This window comes from Pelobates fuscus, chromosome 8, assembly GCF_036172605.1.
Source record: "Pelobates fuscus isolate aPelFus1 chromosome 8, aPelFus1.pri, whole genome shotgun sequence".
Classification (NCBI taxonomy): Eukaryota; Metazoa; Chordata; class Amphibia; order Anura; family Pelobatidae; genus Pelobates; species Pelobates fuscus.
The window spans coordinates 121307582-121330530 of NC_086324.1; the positions used below are offsets into that span (position 1 = coordinate 121307582).

The 22949-nt window shown below is 45.9% G+C and overlaps 1 protein-coding gene across 2 annotated transcripts in view; it reads left to right on the plus strand.

Moving 5' to 3' along the window:
- The window catches only part of SLC29A4 (solute carrier family 29 member 4), a 64000-nt gene extending 51047 nt beyond the window's left edge, over positions 1-12953 (plus strand). For both annotated transcript variants that reach the window (XM_063430271.1, XM_063430272.1), the window contains exons 9-11: positions 7185-7372; positions 7880-8120; positions 8670-12953. In XM_063430271.1, the coding sequence (XP_063286341.1) occupies positions 7185-7372; positions 7880-8120; positions 8670-8812 (572 nt within the window). In that variant the 3' untranslated portion in view covers positions 8813-12953. The remainder of the gene's footprint in view (positions 1-7184; positions 7373-7879; positions 8121-8669) is intronic.
- The last annotated feature ends 9996 nt before the right edge of the window (positions 12954-22949 follow it).

The following is a 22949-nucleotide window of genomic DNA, read 5'->3' on the forward strand; positions in this document are numbered from 1 at the left end:
AAGGGTACTCTGATAAAACTGGGTTCTAAACGAATTGTTGCACTAGAGTGGTATGCCAGCACAGGAATATAGTCTGATACGATTACTAAATATAGGCTGCAATATAGGTGTTCGCAAAACAATGTGAACAGACCCTATGTATGAGACAGCACCTTCTGAGAATGATCCGATATATGAACCCCAATAAAAGTATAGTCAGAAGGGTGAAGATATAACTATAACTATAAGACAGTTATATCTTCACCCTTCTGACTATACTTTTATTGGGGTTCATATATCGGATCATTCTCCTGTCAAGTTGCAACAGCAGACAACCATTTAGACAGTTTCTATTCAGAGCCATACATTTGAGTCTATTCAGACATTGTTAACTATACCTCTGATTTTTAGATACTGTCTCTCATAGGTTTTTTAAATCTTAGCTTTTTCACATTATCTCTCTACGTCTTGGTATATACATATCAAGACGCACCAAGATTAAATGTGTGAAAGGATCACTTTGTATTTCATTCACTATTAAAAGTTACATTTTAGAGTATATTTGTTTAGGCAGTGTTCTTTCTCTTTTCTCTTTAACCATAAAATTATTATTGACTCACATCAGATTTGATCATATTTTTTTATATTTATCAGCTGTAACAAATGCCATAACACACTCAGAAGATGTGGGAAACTAAATATAATTGGAATGTTGTGCCTTGTCCAAGCTCCCAGCAAATGAATGTGGGCTAGTCCAAGTCTCTAATTTTAAGAACTTACTTTATCTAACATATATAAAGAATTGTGGATGTTACATTGTCTGATCCTTTCACAGAATGCTTGACACCTCTTTCAAACCATAAATACAAAACCATAGTACTGTCCACTTAAATACATCCATTTATTCAATAAATTATATTTATTTATTTATTTACATTGTAGTGCATTAAAAATGGCTGGTACCAAGTGATCTTGCATTAACAATCATGCAATGGCGACAATCACTGTTTTCCTTCTTCTAAGGTTTCACTGAAGAGTAACTATACCTCATGCTTAATACATTGGGTTCCTTAAAGGAACACTATAGGCACCCAGACCAATTCAGCTCAATGAAGTGGTCTGGGTGCCAGGTGCCTCTAGTTTTAACACTGCAGATGAAAACATCACAGTTTCAGAGGGTTAATCCAGCCTCTAGTGGCTGTCTCACTGACATCCGCTTCGGGCTTTTCCTCGATTCTCACTGTGAAGATGCTGGACGTCCATGGGAAAGCATTGACTAATGCTTTCCTATGGGCGGTTTGAATGCATGCGCGGCTCTTGCAGCGCATGGGCATTCAGATCTGACGTCGGCAGGGGGTGGAGAGTTCCCCAGCACAGAGGGAGCCTGACGCTGGAGAAAGGTAAGTGGCTGAAGGGGGCCCCTAAGGGTTGGGGGGGTCCTAATGACCCTATAGTACCATGAAAAAGAGTTTTCCAGGCACTATAGTGCTTCTTTAAGCATGCAGACTCAATGCGTTGCTTTAGGTGTATGTAATAAAATGGCCATCATAGCTTATAAGACGTAATCCATCTATTTTGATTGCTAAGATAACGAATGACACTCATTTTCAGACCACAAATGAAGATTAGGCCCTGCTAAATCTGCAAAATCCTCATATAGAGAAATGCAATTTTAGATCTGTGCCTGTTAGTAATAAATGTCTTATAAAATAAATTTAAAAATGAAAAAACAGTGTTGACCAGATCAAATCCCAGCAATGTTGCTGAAGCTCAGTGCACCGGAAATTGCTAAACCTTTCACTACCCTTATAAATGAATCCCTGGTGTCTGGATACACACCCAAACTTTGGAAGACTGCAAAAGTAGTACCTATCCATTGTACAGCACTACAGAATTTGCTGGCGCTACATAAATAATAATAAATAAAATAATAATAAAAGTAGTGACAATATTTTGGTATCTAACTATCGTCCGATATCATTGCTCCCCGTATTGTCAAAAATCTTGAAAAAATTTGTTCACACGCAACTATGTGAATATTATCAAAAATCTAACTATCTGACCCCTGATCAATCAGGCTTTTGTCCAAATTGCTCAACTACAACTGCCCTCTTAAAAGTTTTCAATGACATACAAATTGACATAGAACAAGGAGACTAAACTGAAGCTATTTTCCTTGATTTTGCCAAAGCCTTTGACACAGTAGACAATGGCATTCTTTTGCAAACACTTAAAAACTCAGGTGTTGGTGGTCGGCCACTAACCTGATTTCGATCATATGTATCAGACCAATAGCAATTTGTGACCATTTCTGATAGTGCCTCACTCCCCTAGTCACATGTGGTGTTCCCCAATGCTCCATACTCGGCCCCCTACTATTCAAATTTGTTTATATACGAAATATAAACGAAATGAAAAGGCAAATTCCAAATGCATAACCTTTATGTTTTGTTTGTTTCGTTTAACCCCTGAGCCAAATGTACACGTTGTGATCAAAACAAAATGTAGATAAAAACTTGAATTTACGCTATATGTCGATTCAGGTATGAACATAATTTAATATTAATAAAATATAAAAAATGGGAGAAAATAAGAAATGCTAATTTTTTTAGATCTACGTGACATTTTAACTGTGAATGTCATAATACTGTTTGCTTTTACTGCAATAAAATACACATATTTTTTATTCAGCAATGTCTCACGTGTAAAACAGTACCCCCTATGTACAGATTTTTTGGTCTTTTAGGAAGTTACAGGGTCAAATATAGCATGTTACATTTTTCAGTTTTTTCATATTGAAATTCGCCAGATTGGTAACGTTGCCTTTGAGACCGTATGGTAGCCCAGGAATAAGAATTACCCCCATGTTGGCATACAATTTGCAAAAGTAGACAACCCAAGGTATTGCAAATGGGATATGTCCAGTCTTTTTTAGTAGCCACTTGGTCACAAACACTGGCCAAAGTTAGTGTTAATATTTGTTTGTGTGTGAAAAATGCAAAAAACTAATTTGAACGCCAAATTTGGCCAGTGTTTTTGACTAAGTGGCTACTAAAAAAGACTGGACATACCCAATTTGCACGGCAACGCTCCAAATCTCGCGAGAGTGAACTCTAGCCCTGTAACTGGGCTAGAGTTCATCTCACCACCACCGGACCACCAGGGAATCCCCACCGGACTACCAGGGACTAAGAAATGTCCCCCTCCTCCCAGTAAAGGTAAGAAGGGAGGGGGGACATCAATATATTATATTTAATTAAATAAATAAAAAAAAAGCCTCCCTACCCTCCTTACTCCCCATACACACACTGCCCCCATACACACACTGCCCCATACACACACTACACACACAGCCCTACACACACTGCCCCACAAACACTGCCCCATACACACACTACACACACTGCCCCATACACACACTACACACACAGCCCTACACACACTGCCCCACAAACACTGCCCCATACACACACTACACACACAGCCCCACAAACACTGCCCCATACACACACTACACACACAGCCCCACAAACACTGCCCCATACACACACTACACACACTGCCCCCATACACACACTACACACACTGCCCCCAAACACTGCCCCATACACACACTACACACACAGCCCCACAAACACTGCCCCATACACACACTACACACACTGCCCCCATACACACACTACACACACTGCCCCCAAACACTGCCCCATACACACACTACACACACTGCCCCACAAACACTGCCCCATACACACACTACACACACAGCCCCATACACACACTACACACACTGCCCCCATACACACACTACACACACAGCCCCACAAACACTGCCCCATACACACACTACACACACTACACACACTGCCCCCAAACACTGCCCCATACACACACTACACACACTGCCCCACAAACACTGCCCCATACACACACTACACACACAGCCCCACAAACACTGCCCCATACACACACTACACACACTGCCCCACAAACACTGCCCCATAAACACTGCCCCCATACACACACTACACACACTGCCCCCATACACACACTACACACACTGCCCCCATACACACACTACACACCCAGCCCCACAAACACTGCCCCATACACACACTACACACACTGCCCCACAAACACTGCCCCATACACACACTCCACACACTGCCCCGCAAACACTGCCCCCATACACACACTACACACAGTGGTGTATCCTGGTTTTGTGCTGCCCTAGGCAGGACAAAACTCAGGCGCCCTCCCTCCCCCCACGCCACCCCCACCCAACCTTTCCCCCGCCCCGCATTCTAAATACACACACACACACACTCGCTAACAGAAACACACACACACTAACAGACACACTCACACTCACTAACAGACAAACACACTCACTAACAGACACACACTCACTCACTAGCAGACACAAACTAGCAGACACACACACTCACTAACATACACACACACTCACAGGCAAACACACCCTTACAGACACACACACTAACAGACACACACACTAACAGACACAGACACACACACACACTAACAGACACACACACAAACACTAACAGACACACACTAACAGACACACACACACACTAACAGACACACACACACACTAACAGACACACACACACTAACAGACACAGACACACACACACACACACACACTAACAGACACACACACACTAACAGACACAGACACACACTAACAGACACAGACACACACACACTAACAGACACAGACACACTAACAGACACAGACACACACTAACAGACACAGACACACACTCACCCACCCACATTAACACATTTTTTTAAAATTTATTTTTAACACATTTTTTTAATTTTTTTTAACACTTTTTTTTTTTAACACCTTTTTTTTAAAAAAAATTTTAACACGGTTTTTTTTATTTTATTTTTAACACATTTTTTTATTATTTAACACCCCCCCCCCAGCCTCCTTACCTTTGGGAATGCCTCCCTGGTGGTCCAGTGGCTGCTGGGCGATCGGGCGGCACTGCCTGACGGGCGGGCGGGCGTGCGGGCGGCCGGCGAGGGAGCACTTCCCCTGAGCTGTCTGCTCAGCTCCCTCGCGCGCCTCAATATGACGTCATATTCCGGCTCCGCCTCCCAGCCTCACTCTGCGGCTGGCGAGGGAGCTGAGCAGACAGCTCAGGGGAAGTGCTCCCTCGCCGGCCGCCCGCCCGCCCAGCAGGCAGTGCCGCCCGATCGCCCAGCAGCCCGCCGGCATGTCTGTTAGCCGCAAGGCTAACAAGACATTTGCCTTGGGCATTTGGGGGCAGCTTTTTTTGCCGCCCCCTGGAAAATGCCGCCCAAGGCAAATGCCTTGTTTGCCTCGCGGCTAATACGCCCCTGACTACACACACTGCCCCACAAACACTACCCCATACACACACTACACACACTGCCCCACAAACACTCCCCCATACACACACTACACACACTGCCCCCAAACACTGCCCCCATACACACACTACACACACTGCCCCATACACACACTGCCCCCAAACACTGCCCCATACACACACTGCAAACACTGCCCCCATACACACACTACACACACTGCCCCACAAACACTGCCCCATACACACACTACACACACTGCCCCCAAACACTGCCCCATACACACACTACACACACTGCCCCGCAAACACTGCCCCCCATACACACACCGCCCCAAACACACACACACTGCAACTCTCACACACTGCCACCCTCACATACACACTGCACCGCTCACACACACATACACACAATTTTGAGTCTATGTCTTTATGTGACTGTGTTTGTGATTTTCTGAATATGTATGTGTCTGCGTGTTTTTTTAATATATGTGACTGTTTTTTTTTTGTCTTATTAAATCAAAACAAGTGGGCCACGGAAAAATTATCAAATGTTTACTGGTCCGCGGCGATAAAAAGGTTGGGGAGCACTGCCCTAGGGGAGTGTCCACCTGGTGGAAGACCTGCATAAATACCGGGCAGGTAGCCCATAATAAACCAGATTTCTGCTGACCCTCAATACGGAGCTTTGTCTCGTACTTGGGGGGATTTATTCGTATGGTGATTCTCATTTGGATGTTTGGAGAGTGTATGATTCGTATGGTTCCTGTTCGGCTGATTGGAGTAATCGGTAGTTGTCTTCATATTCGGGAAAGGAGCATCCTATACGGTTTAAACCCCTTTTATCCCTGGGTTACCGTAACAGGCGACATGCCCGTACTCGCAACATGCTGTGAGTAGGGGCATGCGGGAGGATTTAACCTCCCTTTTATTAATATAGGGGTGAAAATGACCCACATAGATAATGCAAGGGGGTGGTTGGAATGGTTATTACAAGGAGGGAGCTGGCAGCGCTGCCGGCTCCCTCCTTGCTTTTTTTTTTAGGCGCATGAGCAGTGCTATTTTCATCCTAATGACGAAAACAAATACAATTTTAACGAATTTTGTCCGAAAAACAAATGGTTTACGGACGAAATTCGGGATTGACTAATGAAATTTTTATTAAGTACAAAATCATTCGTTCAAAATGAAAATTTTACTGGTGTACATGTCTAGTAAGCAAATCTCTTGTTACTTATATTAATAGTTATAATAATCTAACTAATAACAAACAAAGCTGTTAGAAGAAATGGCTAGTTTTGGCTTGTGAATCGAAACAAATCATGTTGATATTAAAGATCACAATAACCTTAACTACCCTTTTGTGGCATAAAGTATATAATCACTAAAGCTCTGATTGTTCATTTGAACTAAAAGGAATGATCCAAGAATTCTAACCACTACAACCCCCCATTGCAAGTAGTCAAACTGTTTTAGAATGATTTTACTTTTTACCAAGGGTTTGTCAGATGCTGCTTCCTTCCTCAACTACAAATGCCGGAGAACCGGAATTTTAATTGGCTAACGCTTCCTGCTTTGCTGGACTTTTCAGCTCAGGAGAGCTAACTGAAGTTACTGTTTAGGAACTCTGGCATTAGTGGAGGAAGGGACTAGTGACCAGCTGACTTCAGGTGAGAAGTCACTGTATTAAAAAACAGTTTGGCAAAATGTTGAATTTACCATAAATAATATAAAGTACATACATATACAACATTATAATGATTGCAAGTGGATATTTTAGACTTCCTTACATCTGTCACAAGGCAATATCCATGTTTACTTCTTACTGATTGTGTTTTGCAGATATGATGTTCCATCGTTATTTAGTTCTACGAATGATCTGGGCACACATGCTGTCTATTGCTGTTACCTACTTCATCACTCTCTGCCTGTTTCCTGGGCTGGAGTCAGAAATACGAAACTGTACACTGGGAGAGTGGCTTCCTATACTCATCATGGCCATATTTAACCTTTCTGACTTTGTGGGGAAGGTAAGACACTGACCATAAAGAGAATAGAGTCAAAAAACACCACATAGCTAATGTCTCACATGGATATTTACTAATGTAAGAATTCAAAGCGAATTCAAAATTTTAGGCCAAGTAGCCAAACTGAAGCTTAATTTTTTTGAATTCAGCTATATTGACCTTGAATTAGAAATTCTCACTTTAGTGACAAACCTCGTGTTAGAGACTGAGATGCTGTTTTCACTCTATTCTCTTTAGGTACTGCCTCATTTATAGCCATATCTTTTCTACCCTTTATACAGACTTTGCAATGGCCAAAATAAACACTATACTGTTTTAAACAGTGACAGTTTTCATGAAGATTATAGTTTTAATTTATATCCTGTGGTGAAACATATGAGTGAGTCCTACACTCATTATTCTTCAGCAGAATGAATCCCCACTTTATGAAAAACTTTTATATATCCTTTATCGGTCTTGTGCATATCTTTGAATTTTTTATTTTCTCTTTTTTTTTGTTTTGATTTTTAGATACTGGCAGCATTGCCAGTCGACTGGAGTGGCACTAATCTCTTCATCTGTTCAAGTATACGGGTGGTATTTATTCCACTTTTTATAATGTGTGTGTACCCAAGTGGAAGGCCCACCTTCAGCCACCCTGCTTGGCCCTGCATTTTCTCCCTTCTTATGGGCATCAGCAACGGCTACTTTGGGAGTGTTCCCATGATCCTCGCTGTTAGACAAGTGGTTCCAGAACAACGAGAACTTGCAGGTATAGGGTTTGAATATCTGTTTCTGTTGCTTTTACATTTAGAATAGAGATTAATCTTTTGAACAGTGTAGAACATGCTTGGGGGCAATAAACACATAACACTATTGTAAATAGGTATTTGCTCTTAAATTATAGGGAGTTACAGTCCAATAAACCTACTAGGATCATAAGAATGTCAAAATTAAACAAAAATATTATCTGCAACCAATAAATAACAGTACTGCTACACAGAAGAATAATCTTATGAACCTAGTGGAATGAGTTATTAAGACTTATTATTTCTAACAGATTTGCATAGGAAATGATTATTTTTTTTCATTTAACCCCTTAAGGACACATGACATGTGTGACACGTCATGATTCCCTTTTATTCCAGAAGTTTGGTCCTTAAGGGGTTAAACAACTCACAATTTCTCATTGCATCACTTAAATACATATCTATCTATTCTATTCTATCTATCTATCTATCTATCTATCTACCTATCGTATCTTATCATTTTATTGTTAAATCTCCTAAGCTTTCTAACACTGACTTCTTTTGTTTTACAGGAAACACAATGACCGTCTCCTATATGACTGGGCTAACACTTGGCTCTGCCGTCGCATACTCTGCTTACAACCTAGCTAGCACATCTCACATTGTTTGCTTCCACACAGAGACTTACAACAGCTCACTACCCCCAGAATTTTAGTCTCAATTCAGTTTCTCTTCACCCGATAAAAAAGTGTGATAGCCTGTCATTTAAATGATAAATACAGGCACACAATACACATCAACATCAGGCTTCCCAGCTTTTAGTAGGGAACCAACCAGCTTCATTATTGTTGGTGGGTCAGAGCTTGACTAGCCAATGAAACCTCCTCTCTGATGAGCAAATTAGTATTTTCTTGTCTACAGTATACGTCAGACATCCGTAACCGGAAATGTATGTCACTAAAACAAACACAGTTAAAGAGACAATGATAAATAAACCCAAGATGAGAACCGCAGAGACTTTATGGCTGACGCCGAAAAGCCAAATGATCAGTGAAATCATGAGGAAAAACGTACAATATTTCCAACATTTATGTCTTAATGGTGTATTCAGTAAAAGCATAAAGGGTATTATTCAGAAGAGAGAACTCTAACGTTCCCTTTCGCATGTGGGATAACTGGTATAGCCAGTTGTTTTTACCAACATATAAATAAAAAAAAAAAAAAAAATAGAACATAGGACGCAGCACATGACTATCTAAATAGATCGGTGTCCATCCAGTCTACATAGGTCATACATGTTACTGCATTAGATTATTAAATGATACCATCTGTATGACAGCCTAGGTTTTTCAGTAGCATGTAATTCCCACATTAAATTACCGTTTACAGCTTTGCCTTAAGATGGAAGCAAAGAACAGCCAGGCCCTCTGCTGCAACTTCATCTGTTGTGGTTACTATTAAGCATTAAGCTGATTTCTTGACATTTTCCTTTTTTTTTTTTTGCAATTTGTATCATCAGGGCGGTGTGGCATTTCTATTATAATCTAAATTTCTTGTGTTCACTCACTGCAAAAAGACTAAATATGGTCATGTAGTTTTCATGGGACTGTCTCTTGCTATTGGTATAAACCAATATTTCTATGCTGACATGCATACTTTGAACTATGAACTATGAAAGAACCTAACTCCTTACTTCACGGTTTACATGATCCAATATTTTTGGGCAAATGCTTTTTTTTCTGTGTAGCTGGTTCCTTAAATTTGGATATCCCAAACAGAACTTCTTGTGTTCTTCTCAGTGCTGCCTCAATGAGGGCCCTATTATCCTCACAGCCTTCTATGATTCTCTTAAGTGCTTCCTACTGCAGAATGTGTCGTGTTGTGTTAGAATTTCGGACATGTCCTCGTTCCTCACTGTCTGATTGGATAGTCATACTTTATGCCATCAGTCTGTGGCCATCTTGCTGCTGGGAACTACTTTGCTGCTGGGGTATTCCTGGGGTATTTCCCACAGTTTCATCCTTTGCTGTTCATAAACAACACACATTTATCGCTGGCACTCTATATCACGCTGTCTCCTGCCGCCATGGTAATGCTTTCCCAAATGGACATTTAACAGTGAAACAGGAACCAGGTAAAACCGATACTGTGTGTCATAACAAATAATTGAATGCGTGTTCTTGACATATGGGTAACATGTAATGCTTGCTTACATTCTAATTTGTCTTTGCATTTTTTCCCGGTCTTAGTTCATGTACCAAAGCCCAGCAGGCAATTCAAATGCATAGACCTTCTTCCCTTCTTTTCTGTATTGTTTAATGGTGAATATGTAAACTTAGTATGTCCACTTTGCTTGTACTTCTTTCTATTTTGTGATAATTGTCATTATTATTTATGTAGCATTTGGGGAAAAAATACTTTCATACAAATTCTCGACAAGACACTATATATTTGCTTTCTTTATACTTGATAAACAGAGAACCTTCCGACAGCCTATCTAACATGCTGTTATTACTGGACACTACAGTATATATATGAAAATATAAGCAGAACACTCAATATCTGCTGTTTCTGACTTTCACACTGTGCATACTTATATCTTCTGATCAGTGAGTTGCAGAATTTGTGCATTGTCGGTACATGCACAACTCTATGATAATAACTTTAAAATATGAATTGCAAAGATAGTACCTTATCTTTGGGCTCATGAACATATTTGGAATATCACTAAAGTAGCAGCACTCATAGGATGAAAATCAGCCTCATTCTGGCAATTTTTATACTGGGTATTCGGTAATTAAGCAATAGTTTGCCATGGATGTTTAAAAATTTACGCTTGCACTACAGAGCTAGTATAATCTTCAATGTGAGAGAATTAGAGACACTTTACAGTTTGGTTTCTTGATTATTACTTCTGTCAGACACTTGTCAATGTGCCCACAGGCCACTGTTTAGAAAATAACCACCAAGAGGACTTGCTAAAAGACCAGCCTAATTCTAAAACAAAATGCAATAGCCAGCCTTGAATGGACATTGTAGAAATTGTAACTGCTTCATGTCATTGAAGTGGTTATATTATCTTGAGGACCTAGCACTTTCCTTCTGTAATGTGTAAAACTGATTTTGTTGGTTTAATGCTAAACAAGAGTTTTCATCAGCCCATACCCTCTCTGTTGCTTGGGCTAATAAGGAAGTGGCTAGTGGCTGATAGTGTCTTGCGATTGCTTTCAGCCTATTAGATCTGTTAATTGCTGGTATTAATTGAAATATTGAAATGAATAAAAGAGTGTTTTAGCCATACGTACAGTAGGGGCTGGGCTGTATGGAGTGGATCAACATTGAATGGGGGGACAGAGCTGGGTGAAAAGGCTATAGTACTCATAGTGTCCCTTAAAAGCAGGCAAAACCTCAGGGGGTTTAATTGTGCAACATATGTGGATCTACCTTTGCTCACCTGTGCTGTGAGTACGCCTGGTAAAATATCTTAGAGATACCAGTATTGGTAACTATACTGATATTCTCTTTGTGATGGGAAATATAATTATTATCATGGGTGCTCCTACATTTGTAATGTTTATATGTATACACAGTATTTATTCCAAGTTTGATTATCTTTGGAAACACAGTATTAGGGAGGATCTGTTGCATTTGTAATGGTAATAATTGATGAGGTATGTTTTAATATAAATTTGGTAAAGCATTCTGAATGCACGATTGGCTAGTACTTTATTAGTATGTGAGTCAGAAAATAAGTTACATGATGTCTGCAATTATTTGTGGATTTTTCAGTGAGCTATATGTACTCCAAAGTCAAATTAGGCCATTGGTATTCAAACCTGTTTTTGTTTTCACCAATACGCCATGATTTGCTATTAAACTGATTTCTCAATAAAATAAACCCATTATAGAGTTGATAACTCAATGTTGAAATAAGGCCATCTTAGGTGGACAGGTCTTAAGAACACCACATCTTGTAACTTCTAAATGAACTACTCCTGACATTTTTTTTGAATATTATTACAGATATCCCAACATGCAAAAAATAATTTCAGGGAGGTGGCTTCACCAGTAACTGTGCCACTCATCGTCAGATACATACACTAACACTCATATACACACACTTATACACACACTCAGATACACACACTGGCACATACGCTCAAATACTCACACTGACACACATAGATTCCATACTTTATAGATTTGCGGCCACCCTCCTGTTAGCTTACCTTTGTGTCCAGAAGGGTGGCTTGGGTGGGGTACTGGCGTTGCCACAGCCTCTCATCTGCCTCCATGCTCCCTATAGAGCCGCTGCCTCCAGCCTCCTCCTCCCTCTATTCCTCCCGGACAGTTCTCTGTGAAGCAAGAACCTCCGGGAGACTTGGGATGTCTGTTATTTTAGCATATTTACCAGCTCATTACAAATATTCTACACAGTGACTTACCACCTGTAGTCATCATTGAATTTCTAACATGTCAAGACTTAACATGCTCTTAAAGGAACACTATAGCGTAAGGAATGCAAACCTGGATTCCCAATACTAGTGTCCCTATTTTATTTAAATTATTTGACCCAGTAAAAAATAGCAGGAAAAACAGTAAAGGTTCAAAGGTATAGTCTACAATTTCCTTTTATTTCTAACAAGAGAAGATGGGTGAAGTGCTGCTTTCAAAAAATAACTTTAATTCTTGCAGTTAAACTATAAAAGAGTAATTTATATTTTTATTTTCTTGTCACCTACCTACTGTCATTCTTAACCCATAGTTTATATACTTCTCGGACGAACCAGGGTTTTTGTTTCCTTTATGCTAGTTTTAATCTCTGTGCTGCCGTTTCACTGTGTGCCTACAATAAACAGGCCCAGGCCTTTATAAACAAACTTTCTGTCTAAGATTGTTTTCTTACCAAAGACCGCTATCATAACAAGTTAAGTATGAATTGTGAGGAAGTCAAAGTGAATTTCAAATTTTAGGCCAAAATACACTTTGAATGACCTTATCATTTTCTGAAATTTGCACTTAATGAATAACACTGTAGGATACACATAACAAATAGGAAATGCAATGAAAAAACAAAATCTAACCCATGGATACACAAGCTAAGCGAAATAAAAATATTTGTTAATTAGAAACGTTAATCTAGATTTGTATACCAAAACACAATTGTGAGACTACACAGAAGTGTGAGAAACAAAAACTCAAGACATTTTGGGGGGCAGTAAGAGGAGTCACCCAGAAAGCTATGGATCACTACAAACAAGTTGGGGAATACATGTGAAATAGTGATTATAACTCCGAGCTACCCAAACATCAGCCTAGACTTGATGAAGGGTAATAAAGAACTTCTTTTAATATGGCCAGATGGCCCACTTATATACACAGCAAGGATACCGAACACTCAAACAACACGCCCATGAATTTCTGTGTCAGAATGACTAAGCATAAAAACATAAAATATTAAAAATACATAAGACATAGAGGAACCCTCAGGGGTCAAGTCCTGGGTAAAAAAGTGCAGGAACTCACCCAAGATCCACTCCCCGCCCCCCCCCCTCACCCCCAAAAAAATGATACGCTTGTATGCAGGGGCTGAGTAAGGGCACGGGGCTGAAGAGGGGGACAGGAGCTGAGGAAGAGGGACAGGAGCTTAGGAGGGGGGAGGGGGGGCATGGGCTGAGGAAGGGGGACAGGGGCTGAGGAAGGGGGACAGGGGCTGAGGAAGGGGGACAGGGGCTGAGGAAGAGGGGCTGAGGAAGAGGGGCAGGGGCTGAGGAAGAGGGGCAGGGGCTGAGGAAGAGGGACAGGGGCTGAGGAAGAGGGACAGGGGCTGAGGAAGAGGGGCAGGGGCTGAGGAAGAGGGGCAGGGGCTGAGGAAGAGGGGCAGGGGCTGAGGAAGAGGGGCAGGGGCTGAGGAAGGGGACAGGGGCTGAGGAAGGGGACAGGGGCTGATGCTCGTATGCAGGGACTGAGTAAGAGCACGGGGCTGAGTAAGGTGGACAGGGGCTGAGTAAGGTGGACAGGGGCTGAGTAAGGTGAACAGGGGCTGAGTAAGGTGGACAGGGGCTGAGTAAGGTGGACAGGGGCTGAGGAGGGGGACAGGGGCTGAGGAGGGGGACAGGGGCTAAGTAAGGTGCCAGTGCTGTGGAAAAAGGGACAGGAGCTTAGGAGGAGGGGGGGGGGACATGGGTTGAGGAAGGGGCCATGGGCTGAGGAAGAGGGACAGGAGCTTAGGAGGAGGGGGGGGGCATGGGCTGAGGAAGGGGCCATGGGCTGAGGAAAGGGACAGGGGCTGAGGAAAGGGACAGGGGCTGAGGAGGGGGGCAGAGGCTGAGGAGGGGGGCAGAGGCTGAGGAGGGGGGCAGGGGCTGATGAAGGGAGCAGGGTCTGGAGGAAGGGAGCAGGGGCTGGAGGAGGGGGACAGGAACTGAGGAGGGGGGGCAGGGCCTTAAATAGGGGGACAGGGACTGAGGAGGGAGACAGGGACTGAGGAGGGGGGACAGGACCTTAAATAGGGGGACAGGGACTGAGGAGGGGGACAGGGACTGAGTAAGGGGATAGGGCTTGAGGAGGGGGACAGGGACTGGGGAAAGGGACTAAGGAGGGAGACAGGGACTGGGGAGGGGGGACAGGGACTGAGGAGGGGGACAGAGGCTGAGGAGGGGGACAGAGGCTGAGGAGGGGGACAGAGGCTGATGAAGGGAGCAGGGGCTGGAGGAGGGGGACAGGAACTGAGGAGGGGGGGCAGGGCCTTAAATAGGGGGACAGGGACTGAGGAGGGAGACAGGGACTGAGGAGGGGGGACAGGACCTTAAATAGGGGGACAGGGACTGAGGAGGGGGACAGGGACTGAGTAAGGGGATAGGGCTTGAGGAGGGGGACAGGGACTGGGGAAAGGGACTAAGGAGGGAAACAGGGACTGGGGAGGGGGGACAGGGCCTTAAATAGGGGGACAGGGACTGAGGTGGGAGACGGACTGAGGAGGGAGGACAGGGACTGAGGAGGGAGGACAGGGACTGAGGAGGGGGGACAGGGACTGGGGAGGGGGGACAGGGCCTTAAATAGGGGGACAGGGACTGAGGTGGGAGACGGACTGAGGAGGGAGGACAGGGACTGAGGAGGGAGGACAGGGACTGAGGAGGGAGGACAGGGACTGAGGAGGGGGGACAGGGACTGGGGAGGGGGGACAGGGCCTTAAATAGGGGGACAGGGACTGAGGTGGGAGACGGACTGAGGAGGGAGGACAGGGACTGAGGAGGGAGGACAGGGACTGAGGAGGGAGGAGAGGGACTGAGGAGGGGGGACAGGGCCTTAAATAGGGGGACAGGGACTGGGGAAAGGGACTAAGGAGGGAGACAGGGACTGAGGAGGGGGGACAGGGACTGAGGAAGGGGGACAGGGCCTTAAATAGGGGGACAGGGACTGAGGAGGGAGACAGGGACTGAGGAGGGGGGACAGGACCTTAAATAGGGGGACAGGGACTGAGGAGGGGGACAGGGACTGAGTAAGGGGATAGGGCTTGAGGAGGATGACAGGGACTGGGGAAAGGGACTAAAGAGGGAGACAGGGACTGGGGAGGGGGGACAGGGCCTTAAATAGGGGGACAGGGACTGAGGAGGGAGGACAGGGACTGAGGAGGGAGGACAGGGACTGAGGAGGGAGGACAGGGACTGAGGAGGGGGGAGGGGGACAGGGCCTTAAATAGGGGGACAGGGACTGAGTAAGGGGATAGGGCTTGAGGAGGGGGACAGGGGCTGAGGAGGGGGACAGGGGCTGAGGAGAGGGACAGGGGCTGAGGAGAGGGACAGGGGCTGAGGAGAGGGACAGGGGCTGAGGAGGGGGACAGGGGCTGAGGAGGGGGACAGGGGCTGAGGCTCGTATGCAGGGGCTGAGGCTCGTATGCAGGGGCTGAGTAAGGTGGACAGGGGCTGAGTAAGGTGGACAGGGGCTGAGTAAGGTGGACAGGGGCTGAGTAAGGTGGACAGGAGCTGAGGAAGGGGCCATGGGCTGAGGAAAGGGACAGGGGCTGAGGAAAGGGACAGGGGCTGAGGAGGGGGACAGAGGCTGAGGAGGGGGACAGGGGCTGATGAAGGGAGCAGGGGCTGATGAAGGGAGCAGGGTCTGGAGGAAGGGAGCAGGGGCTGGAGGAGGGGGACAGGGACTGAGGGGGGGGCAGGGCCTTAAATAGGGGGACAGGGACTGAGGAGGGAGACAGGGACTGAGGAGGGAGACAGGGACTGAGGAGGGGGGACAGGACCTTAAATAGAGGGACAGGGACTGAGGAGGGGGACAGGGACTGAGTAAGGGGATAGGGCTTGAGGAGGGGGACAGGGACTGGGGAAAGGTACTAAGGAGGGAGACAGTGACTGGGGAGGGGGGACAAGGCCTTAAATAGGGGGACATGGACGGAGGTGGGAGACGGACTGAGGAGGGAGGACAGGGACTGAGGAGGGAGGACAGGGACTGAGGAGGGGGGACAGGGACTGAGGAGGGGGGACAGGGCCTTAAATAGGGGGACAGGGACTGAGGAGGGGGACAGGGACTGGGGAAAGGGACTAAGGAGGGAGACAGGGACTGATGAGGGGGGACAGGGACTGAGGAGGGGGGACAGGGACTGAGGAGGGGGGACAGGGACTGAGGAGGGGGGACAGGGCCTGAGGAGGGGGGACAGGGCCTGAGGAGGGGGGACAGGGCCTGAGGAGGGGGGACAGGGACTGAGGAGGGGGGACAGGGACTGAGGAGGGGGGACAGGGCCTGAGGAGGGGGGACAGGGACTGAGGAGGGGGGACAGGGCCTGAGGAGGGGGGACAGGGCCTGAGGAGGGGGGACAGGGCCTGAGGAGGGGGGACAGGGACTGAGGAGGGAGACAGGGCCTGAGGAGGGGGGACAGGGACTGAGGAGGGAGACAGGGCCTGAGGAGGGGGGACAGGGACTGAGGAGGGAGACAGGGCCTGAGGAGGGGAGACATGGCCTGAGGAGGGAGACAGGGCCTGAGGAGGGGAGACAGGGCCTGAGGAGGGGGGACAGGGCCTGAGGAGGGGGGACAGGGCCTGAGGAGGGGGGACAGGGACTGAGGAGGGGGGACAGGGACTGAGGAGGGGGGACAGGGACTGAGGAGGGAGACAGGGCCTGAGGAGGGAGACAGGGCCTGAGGAGGGGAGACAGGGCCTGAGGAGGGGAGACAGGGCCTGAGGAGGGAGACAGGGCCTGAGGAGGGAGACAGGGCCTGAGGAGGGAGACAGGGCCTGAGGAGGGGGGACAGGGACTGAGGAGGGAGACAGGGCCTGAGGAGGGGAGACAGGGCCTGAGGAGGGAGACAGGGCCTGAGGAGGGGGGACAGGGCCTGAGGAGGGGGGACAGGGACTGAGGAGGGGGGACAGGGCCTGAGGAGGGAGACAGGGCCTGAGGAGGGAGACAGGGACTGAGGAGGGAGACAGGGACTGGGGAAAGGGACAAAAAAAACAAAAAACCTAAAGTGCCTTCCCCACTCCCTGAGGCTTACCTTGGGCCAGGAGGGGTGGGACAGGATCTGGAACCTGCAGCCTGCAGTCAGTGGAGTAAGCCGGCCTCTCCTGATGATGTCAGGAGGAGGGGGCGTGGCTTCCTCTGCTCCCCAGCGGTCCTGTGAGAAGAGCAGAGAAAGTCACGCCCCCTCCTACTGACATCATTAGGAGAGGCCGGACGACTCCACTGACTGCAGGGGGAGAGGTGAGTTAAAAATCCGAGTCCCCAGTCAGAGGCAGGGGATTCGGATTTGTACTCCCCCTGCTCTGGCAGCCGCTTGTGCCAGGCCTGGGTCCTGCAGGACTAGTAATGGGAACGGCGTTCCTGCTGTGGGAAAAGTGCAGGAACGCCGTTCCCACGCGTTCCTGCAGGACTCGAGCCCTGGGAACCCTCACAAATATTATATTCTCGGATAGCCTGGATCTGAGCGCCCAAGTTGTCCAAATAGCGCTCAGATCCCACGAATACATCTGAATCGAGACCGGGGTAAAGTTTTGACCGACCGCAATTTCGGGAGTTCCAAAATGAACAAAAAGACGAACAGTTCCCCTGGCTCATATGTAGCGTTTGTTCGCCTTGTTCATGAAAACAAACCTACCAAACGGCGCTCTCCTGGCTTTTTTGCAGAAAGAAGCAGGCATTCGTAAGCTTTAACAGGTGTTCGTGTGGTCAAGTGTCTGACTTATAGTTTCAGACACTCGACGACCAGGCTCCACTGCCTGCGTTCATGCTACAAGATGGCCACATAGAGAAAGCACTTGAGTCTGTGGGATGTTTGATGTTTAATGAGCCAGAGGGTGGTCGGTGTTCGGGAGTTTGTAGCTCCCGAACGGGAAAAACATGAATGGGGTTAAGGAACCTAGTACTGAACTTATCAGGGGGTTATCGTGGACACTGGTAAAATAGTGAGTTTTGTCACAAAAGGATAAGCACAAAGCTTGAGAGCACTAAAAGTTTGTGGAAACCGACAATAAAAGCAAGGAGTTCATAAAGCTGAGGTACATAGACACTAAATCCTGTGGGTCACAAAGCTGAAGGACATAAAAACCAGGGGAATACAAGCACTAAAATCTAGGAACACATAAAGCTTGTGTACTTCGGTGCCGACTAGCAGCTTTAAAACTCCATGAGGTTCTGAACCCAGACTAAACCAAGCAGGCCAACCGCTATCTTAGCTGCACAGAGTGAAGTTTAGTAGAGATCTGCAACCCCTACAAACACACACTCCCAGGTATCTGGTTAAACGCCATGTGCTAAAGAACCCAGAGCTCATCACCATCCTTCACCACAGACTGCAGGTAGGATCATTTAGTGTATTTTCTGAACAATACATTTAAAAGCTGAATTCCTTCCTGGGCCCATAATTCTCCCAGGAAATTTGTCTTGTACATTCTTCAGTTTTTTATATATTTTTTTGTGTTTTTAGTTTTGGTTAATTTTACTCCGCCAGCCTTGTCTCCAACAGTTTGACATAATGCAAGCTGCATCCCCAAGGTTTCAAGAGCCATCAACCACTACACCTGCTATTTTATTCTGCTTCCTTCCTGAATGGACTTTTAATAAGATATACCAGATCTATACTCCAATCTAGGCCTATAATCCTACAAATAAACATTTTAAAATTCTTTATTTTTATTGTGCATGAAATCACAGAAAAAATGACGATGCCACAACAGCATAGTACAAGCTCAATTACGCAGGTTTTTGACATAGGTGACATTGAGTTATAAGCACAAATAAACATTTTTTATATATACATTTGTTCACCTTTACTCAGTTTCTGGCTGTCACGGGGAGTCTTTACTCAACACACAAGAAATTGGAGACCCACTAAAGGTGATTTTGAAACACGTGTTACCGAGCCTTAGACTGGCTGGACTTAATGTATTAATACAGCAAGAAACAGGGTCAAGATAAATAAATGTCAGGATTACAGAAATACTCAGAGTTAAGACAAAGCCAGTCAGGATACCAGAAATCACGAGGTCAATACAAAGCTGGGTCAGGATACCAGAAATCACAAGGTGTCAGGATCGGGACAGGGATCCAACACGCAGAGTACAAACAGGAGAAGTTACGTATACCGGACCTTAGAATGGCCGGACTAACGTAAGGAGTAAGCAAAGAATGGTCTAGAGACAAGCCGAGGTCGAGGGAACGAGAGAGCAGGTAAACGAGAGACAAGCCGGGTCAAAAGGGTAATAGAGGTAAGCAGAGTAGAATAATACAAGCCGGGTCAGAACCAAAGAGACAAATAGAAATAAGAGCGCTGAGTGACTAGACTAGCTAGAACCACGACAGGGCAATGAACCAATACACAAAACTTTATTTTATACCCTGGTTCTAAATAGATGATCACGCCCCCGACGAGTCCTGATTCGTGCTCAGGACTTGATTGACAGGTCGGAACGGATAGTCGTCATGACGTCGGCTACTAGAGCCGCGTCATAAAAGGAGGCGGATCAGAGGCGTCCGGCGTGTAAACGGCCGAGAGGACTGCGAGGAACGAGTGAGTCAGCCCCTCTGAGAGGACGGAATTCTAAGTGTCTCACCTCCTCTGAGGTAGAGACAACAGGTACCCTGACAGTACCCCCCCTCTCAGAAACGCCCACCGGGCGGAAGGAACCGGGACGAGACGGAAACCGGGAATGAAAAGCCCTGCGGAGGCGAGGAGCATGCACCTCCTCCTGGACCACCCAAGACCTCTCCTCAGGACCATATCCTTTCCAGTCCACAAGATATTGTAACCTCCCCCGAGAAATTCGAGAATCGAGGATGGAGTTGATCTCATACTCCTCCTGGCCCTCAACCTGAACAGAGCGAGGGGAGGGTGCAGCGGAGGAAAACCTGTTACAAACTAGAGGCTTCAACAAGGAAACATGAAAGGAGTTAGGAATGCGCAAGCCAGGTGGAAGGGCAAGGCGATACGCAACAGGATTAATTAGAGTCAGAACCTTGTAAGGGCCAATGTAACGAGGCGCAAATTTCATAGAGGGAACCTTCAAGCGAATGTTTCTGGTACTCAACCATCCCCTGGAACAAAAACCGGAGCCGCCCTTCTACGCTTGTCTGCGTGTTGTTTGAACAACGTGGAATTATGAAGGAGAATTTGTCGAGTCTGATCCCACAACTTCCTCAAATTGGCAACATGGACATCAACCGACGGTACCCCTTGGGAAGGGGAAACCGAGGGAAGAATAGGAGGATGAAAGCCATAATTCATGAAAAAGGGGCTAGAACGAGTCGAATCGCAAACGAGATTGTTGTGTGCAAACTCCGCCCAAGGAATCAGACCGACCCAATCGTCCTGGTGTTCGGAAACAAAACAACGCAAATATTGTTCAATCTTTTGGTTGGTGCGTTCAGCAGCTCAGTTAGACTGGGGATGATATGCAGAAGAGAAATTCAATTTGATACCCAATTGAGAACAAAAGGATTTCCAAAAACGGGAAACAAATTGGGAACCTCTATCAGAGACAATTTCGGAGGGTATACCATGTAAACGAAAAATCTCTCTCGCGAATATCTCAGCCAATTCGGGAGAAGACGGAAGGTTAGGTAAGGGCACGAAATGAGCCATCTTAGTAAACCTGTCAACCACCGTGAGAATAACAGTCTGTCTTTTAGAAATAGGCAAATCGACAATGAAATCCATAGCCAAACAGGACCATGGTCTCTCGGGAATTTCCAAGGGGTGCAAGAGCCCACAAGGAAGCGTATGAGGTTGCTTAGTCTTCATACAGACCTCACATGCCCCGACGAAATCCTTAATATCCTTACGTAACGAAGGCCACCAGAAATCTTTAGAAATCAAGGAACACGTCTTGCGTATGCCAGGATGCCCAGCTACCTTGCTGTTGTGAAAGCACTGCAACAGTTCCAGTTGGAGTTCAGGAGGAACGAAGTGCCGTGCCCCGGGAACCTGTCTGGGAGCCAGATGCTGTACCTTCATGATCTCGGCAAGCAACGGGGAGTGTATCCTGAGATTCGTGTTGGCGATAATATTGCACTTGGGAACTACAGAGGACAAAACCGCATCAGATATAGTAGAGGGTTCATGTTGGCGAGACAAAGCATCGGCCTTAGAGTTCTTAGAACCAGGTCTATAAGTGAGCACATAATTGAAATGAGTGAGGAATAAGGACCAACGAGCTTGCCTGGCGGACAAGCGCTTGGCTTCCCCAATATAGGACAAGTTCTTGTGATCTGTCAAAATAGTAACAGGGTGCAAGGTCCCTTCCAATAAATGTCTCCACTCCTTTAAAGCCATAATAACCGCTAATAGTTCCCTGTCACCAATGTCATATCTGCTTTCAGGCCCAGACAATTTCTTGGAAAAAAAACCACATGGATGTAACGGTTTATCCACACCTAATCTTTGAGACAAGATAGCACCTATACCTGTCTCCGAGGCGTCTACCTCGAGTAGAAAAGGCAAAGACGTATCAGGATGAACTAAAATCGGTGCTGAAGCAAAAAGATCCTTGAGTGTTTTGAAAGCAACGAGAGCTTCAGTAGACCAAGTCTTAGTGTCAGCCCCCTGTCTAGTCATATTGGTAATAGGCGCAATAATAGACGAGTATCCTTTAATGAAGCGCCTATAATAATTGGAGAATCCAATAAACCTCTGAATGGCCTTGAGTCCCCTGGGCAATGGCCAATCTAAAATAGACTGGAGTTTAACCGGATCCATCTTAAACCCGTCCCCAGAAATAACGTACCCAAGAAAGTTTATCTGAGACTGGTCAAAACTACAATTCTCCAATTTGCAGTACAATCCATGTTGTGGAAGTTTGCGCAATACCCTTCTGACTTGTCTGTGGTGAGTCTCAATCTCACTAGAGTGTATAAGTATATCATCCAGATATACAATAACGCAATCATGTTGAAATTCCCTAAGAACTTCATTAATCAGGTCCTGAAATACTGCTGGAGCATTACAGAGACCAAAAGGCATTACCGTGTACTCATAGTGCCCGTAACGGGTATTGAAAGCTGTTTTCCATTCGTCTCCCTGTTGAATTCTCACCAAGTTATACGCCCCTCTGAGATCTAACTTGGTGAAAATTTTGGAGCCTTTTAAACGATCAAAGAGCTCAGTAATCAAAGGAATCGGGTAGGCATTTCTAATAGTTATTTTATTCAATCCCCGATAATCAATACAAGGCCTTAATGTACCATCTTTCTTATTCACAAAAAAGAACCCGGCCCCGGCAGGGGAGGAGGATCTCCTAATGAATCCCTTGTCCAGGTTCTCACGAATATACTCTTCTAAGACTAGGTTCTCCTTAGTAGATAAAGGATATACCGTGCCCCTCGGAGGCATGGTACCGGGCAAGAGTCTGATCTTG